The following is a 6,000-nucleotide window of genomic DNA, read 5'->3' on the forward strand; positions in this document are numbered from 1 at the left end:
CACAACGTAGGGTGGAGCTGAATCAGTAGGATGAATCTTCAGTAAGAACCTGATTCTTCACCAAGAATCTGATGGAGGGCGAGTAAGTACGACTTCAGATCACCTTTTCTGCCAAAAGGTGATATCAAGAACCCTTCTTGATCGCTCCTACAGGTGGAGATCAAACTGGCAATGGCAGCAATAGCAAGAGAAGGCAAGAGCAGAAGATGGCATCAGTCCAACTGTATGTTGTCTTCTCTCTTTTATCAGTAATCTTATGCATAAATTGGGGTTCGCCCTCCTCCTCTATTTATAGACTTAAAGAGAAGTTCTCCTAATCCCATTAGGAGTTTCCTAATCCAAATCTTGTATTTGGATCTTGACTCTCTTTAAGAGATAAGGATAATCCCTTATCTTATCTACAGATAAAGATCAGCCCTCCTAATCTAATTAGGAGTTTCTTGATTCAAATCTTTATTTGGATCTAGACTCTCTGAGTGGATAGAGACAATCTCTTATCCTATATGCTGATCTAAATCCTAGAACCACCCCTCTTTAATTAATCTAACTAAACCAATTCGAATTGGGTTTTAGGCCCATTAAGTCTGTGTGCTCACTTATCCTCCAGACTACTGCCCAGTTGGATGTCCTTGTATGGCATGGGACCCAAACATTGATCTACACATCAGACATATGGGTTCAGCCCATCCTCTGTTACAAGGCCTGGCCGAATTCACTGTAGGAGATAGTGAACCCCCGAGTCCATCACCATGGGCTCTTAATGGACCCAACATTTACACTAAATGGTCATTGAGTCAAGCCACCTTATAAAAACCCAAGGACTGTGGGTAGATGCATGATTAGCCCATCAGGTATTACCCTCAATGGTCTTACACTTAACCTCTCAGCCCATAATGATCAAACACTGCCCGACAATAGAGGACCTCTCCCTCAGCTGCAAGGTATAGTGCTGCACTCTCTACTCACATGGATCCCAGGAATTAAAACCTTTTGCAAATATTTTGAAACCATAATATATATATATATATATATTATATGTGTGTGTGTGTCTATATAAATATATTTTTGCAAAACAAATTTCAACAGTTGAAATCGACTGCCGGTAGGTTTGGTTTCCATCAGAGATAGTGCATCCCTGATCATTCACTTTGTCCAATTTAGCAGCACATCAGTGTTAGCCTTGGTAGGATAAATCTCTCTAGATTTATCCAACGACTATGAAGATTCTAAACTAACACAACTCTCATAAGTGTCCAATTTAAGAATATTTCACAGAAACACACCATAGTAATATGAATCAAATATGTACTTTATTCATTACATCAAATGTTATAAGGTACATCATTCTGATTGGAGCTAAGGGCATACACTGTCTAACAATATGTGCATGCAATTAGATATTGAGCTAGCTTTGAACAATAAAACAAAAGATCTAGATAGTATTAAAACCTCATTTCACCAGCGGGCCTGTTCTATCCGGAGCGAGCCCAAGTAATAACATTTCTATAGCCGCATTTGGTATCAATCATACATTTCCGGCATCAAGGATATATTGTCATTATCACATTAAAGTACTACAATAAAAGCACATGGTGGTTAGACTTTGAGTGTAGAAGTTTCGAATTCAATGCTTTCCTTCTTAGCTGGGGCTCAATTCAAATAATTGATGAAGGCCTATAAATCTCCTTCCATGGTTGTTCCCATACAGTGCAGAGGCTCAGAGAGTGGGAAATTCTTCCAAACTAGCTACAATGGGAAACATAGGTTGTTTTGGGATTGTAATTTTGGGTGTTTTGTGTTTGTTGGGTTCAGCACAAGCTGATCTAAAGCTCGACTTTTATGATAAGAGCTGTCCAAAAGCTGAGAAGATTGTACTAGATTTTGTGAATAAGCATATCCATAATGCTCCATCCCTGGCAGCAGCTTTTATAAGAATGCACTTCCATGACTGCTTTGTGAGGGTTAGTGTCTTTACTTTTTGGGTTTTCCTCTGTTTCCCATTGTTTTAACATGTACCTTCAATTTCCAGTACTACTTGTAATTTTATTTATTCTGGGTCTTCTGGTTTGGCTAACATATGAATTACTATTGTTAATTTGTATGCTCAGGGATGTGATGCATCAGTGCTGCTCAATTCCACTTCGACCAACCAAACTGCTGAAAAGAATGCAATCCCAAATCAGACACTCCGAGGCTTTGACTTCATTGACAGAGTAAAGAGCTTACTGGAAGCTGAGTGCCCGGGTGTAGTATCTTGTGCTGATATCATTGCCTTGGTTGCAAGAGACTCAATTGTTGCCACAGTAAGGATTGACCTGCCAACTTCAATTCACTCGAGGAAACAAGATTCAATTTACTCTTTCTATGATTATTTCTACATCACAACTCAATCCCATATCTTCTTACTCATCCTGCAAATAACAGGGAGGACCCTCTTGGAAAGTTCCAACAGGACGAAGAGATGGGGTTATTTCAAATGCATCGGAGGCTTTATCCCAAATACCTGCTCCAACCAACAACTTCACCACCCTCCAGAAAAGGTTTTCTGATAAAGGACTCGATGTGAAAGATCTTGTTCTGCTTTCTGGTATGCTCATCTGTCAACAGAAATAATCGTTTTCTGTGGATTAGTGTCTTTTCTTTTTTCCTGACAAGTTGTTTAGCAGACTGATGATTCTACCTCTCATGTCGATCAACCCAGGGGCCCATACAATTGGAATCGCTCACTGTCCTGCATTCAGCAACCGACTCTACAATTTCACAGGTGTGGGTGATCAAGATCCTGCTCTAGATAGCGAGTATGCTGCAAATCTAAAGGCAAAGAAGTGCAAGACACCTACAAACAATACTACCATAGTTGAGATGGATCCAGGCAGTTTCAGGACCTTTGATCTTAGCTATTACAAACTCCTACTCAAGAGACGGGGTCTATTCGTGTCAGATTCTGCACTGACCACAGACTCCACTTCAAGATCTTTCATCAACCAACTTCTCCAGGGAACACTTGAAAACTTCTACACGGAATTCGCCAAGTCCATGGAGAAGATGGGTCAGATTGACGTTAAGACTGGGTCTTCAGGTGAGATTAGGAAGCATTGTTCGGTTGTGAATAGCTGAGCTTGGCTGATCGGGGTAGCTTTGTTCTAATCAAGCAACTCTGTGTCGTGTTCCTTCTTTGGAGTGATGAAAATGGGATACAGCTTTGTAGAGTGGAGTTAAGTTGAATGATGAGATCTTTTGTTTACTTAATTGTCCTTGTGTGATCTTACAAAGAAGAATACGTGTTCTTGTTTGTCTACAATTGCCAATTTTCTGAAAACAAAAGCAAAAACAGAAAAAAAAAATAAAAAAAAAGCTAGCATATTTTTTATTACATTCACTCCTCAAGTTTTGCTCGTTTGTTTGGTTTATTTTGGTAAGTGTGACTTGTTACTTGAGCAATTAGGTTGTGCTGTTGTGGACCAATCCTTAGGTATATCCAGTTTTATTGGAACACTGAGGCCCCGTTTCACTTTTCAGTAAGTTATTTATTCGGGAGTAAGTGCATTTATCCATGTTATTTTATTTCTCATAAAATAAGGCAATGACCATTTTAGTCATAAAAATCCATTATTGAAAAGGGCATTTTTCTCTTTAGGTGGGAAAGTTATTTACCCACCTAGTGATACCAAGGAAAATAAAAGAACATGGGTAAATGCTAGTGTAGTTGGGAAAATTATTTCCCGGGTTAGAGATACCCAAGAAAATAAACTTTCCCTAGTCCCCACATAAATCTAAAAAAAGAACATGAGATTCTTAATCAATGGAAATCAAAATCCCATTAACCAACTTTGCCCCCTCTCACAGTCTGAAAAAAGAACACCCTAGAGTCCAAGATAGGATTAGCTGTTCAGCAGGATGTGGACTGTGGGCACAATGATAAAGCCCCACACCAGTCTACAACCATTCAACCTCTTACTTTGGGCCTCAATGAAGCACAGTTTACTTATAGGGCTTTTAATGGGCCTGATAGAACCAACATATCCAAAATCCGATTATATGGGTCTGGGCCTGCATTGTGTCCTGATTGTAATTGGATCGGGATCGATTTTGATTCCGAACAAGACCCAATTATACCCCAGCAGCCCAGCTTAAGTAACTTGGAGTCTTAATCGAAAATCATGATTTCTATATTCATGTCTATAGTTTGAAACGTAGGACCCTTATGGTCTGTGGTCCGTAGTTTCTTGAATCATTTATTTACAAAGTAATAATACTCCTGGATACAAAAAGTAGGATGAAATTAGTCTAAGGGCTTTCGGCACAAGAGAGAAAAAAAAAAAGAGAGGGAAGTAGAAGGACAATATCAATGAATTTAAATTTGGAAAGGAACATTAGAAATTATTCTTGGTCCTGGCTCGAACTTACAGTTGCATACAAGCCTTTAAAGGGTTTGAAAGCTATAAAATCGAATTCATTTAGATCATTTTTGTTCTTCTATTGATCAAAACAACTTCTCAATACCAATGGTATTGTTTACTAACAATGCCAATTTGAATTGATCTTTAAAAGAATAATTGCAGGAAGAAAAAAGCAAATGTTCAGGACAATGTTGGATGCCATTTATCCGAAGATTTAACCTCCAAGTTGTATCCAAACAATAATAATTCATTATAGAGATCAATTCTTGGCTTGTCAAAACTAAAAGAATGGGTCCCACCTCCTAATTATACAAACGAGTCTTCTTTTGGCTACGAGAAAACCAACAGCACTAGCAAAATCACAATATTATGTTGGATTAAGGTCCTTTCTTATCCTATTATAAGTGGTTCAGAAGAATAAGCTTCGAGTCCACCCATTTAACTTATTAGATATATCGTGTCCTTCTGCCTGAAAGCAAATCAAAAGCTAGAATGTTCTTGTGGATAAGGTGGAAAGTAAAGCTTCAAACTGGAAAGGTAAATTCCTGAATCAAGCAGGTAAGGAAGTCTTAATCAAATCTGTTCTAAATGCTATCCCAACTTATAGCATCTCTTGTTTTGTTCTGTCTGAAAACATTTTAAAGAACCTAAGAAATTCCCAAAGAAAATTCTCGTGGGGTAAAAATAGCGGCCAAAAGGGTATTAGTGGATTAGTTGGACCCAATTAAGTAGAAACAAACTAGATGGGTGTTGGGGTTCAGAGATCCAGCTTGCTTTAATAGAGCCCTCCTAGCAAAATTAGCTTGGAGGATAGCCAGTGAGGAAGACAGTTTGTGGGCAAGGGTTGTAAGAGCAAAATATGTGAAACATAAATCTCTTCTAAATGACAAGTTGCCTAGAGCTGGCTCATGGGGTTGGAAGAGCCTTCTTGAAGGCAGGAAAGTCTTGTTAAAAGGGGTAGGTTGGGTTTTTTTTCAGCAGAAGGAAGAGAACTTCATTCATAATTTCTGAAATTTACATGGCATGATGTAGCAGGATTGAAGTTCAAGATCACCTGGCCCTTACATGCAACATATGCAAAAAGAGGGGATATGGTGTTAGAGTTCCTATTAATATGTACAATAGAACAGGACTGTAAGTATGCTAATAGGCGTTGGATATGGCCTTCATGAAGTTGCTCGATCCAGTCTTTTGGCCTGTTGTCATTCTTTACATAATTAATCAGATTACTACTATCAGAAAACACGGGTATTTGTTGTATATTTAAAGCAGCAATTGTGGAGAGTCCAGCGATTATCGCTCGGATTTCGGCATCATAACTGTCAATGGCCGAGCACGGGTGACCTTCTGCCCTGATAATTTCTCTAGAGGGTGATTGGATGATGAACCGTTGTCCTATAAGACCTGTTATTTGGCCAAAAGAGCCATCAGACAAGAGAGAGATGGTTGGTTCAGATGTTGATGCCTGGGTGTGAGGTGTTGACTAGATTTGAAAATCTAAATGGGTGTAGTTCAATGAGGCTTTATTTAGCACAGTAAGTGGGTTTGGTTGAATTTGTTCAAATTTTGTTTTTGTTTCGAGCTTCCCAAGTGAAGTATG

General features: G+C 38.8%; 1 protein-coding gene across 1 annotated transcript; it reads left to right on the forward strand.

The window, feature by feature from the left end:
* The first annotated feature begins 1,673 nt into the window (after positions 1 to 1,673).
* On the forward strand, positions 1,674 to 3,373 carry LOC104585680 (peroxidase 3-like). Its single transcript, XM_010242635.3, has 4 exons — positions 1,674 to 1,961; positions 2,109 to 2,303; positions 2,425 to 2,587; positions 2,702 to 3,373. Exons 1-4 carry the CDS (start codon positions 1,752 to 1,754, stop codon positions 3,115 to 3,117), a joined length of 984 nt encoding a protein of 327 aa, XP_010240937.1. The 5' UTR covers positions 1,674 to 1,751; the 3' UTR covers positions 3,118 to 3,373.
* Positions 3,374 to 6,000: the final 2,627 nt, after the last annotated feature.

The sequence above is a fragment of the Nelumbo nucifera genome, chromosome 1, assembly GCF_055504915.1.
Source record: "Nelumbo nucifera cultivar China Antique chromosome 1, China Antique-T2T, whole genome shotgun sequence".
NCBI classification, from domain to species: Eukaryota; Viridiplantae; Streptophyta; class Magnoliopsida; order Proteales; family Nelumbonaceae; genus Nelumbo; species Nelumbo nucifera.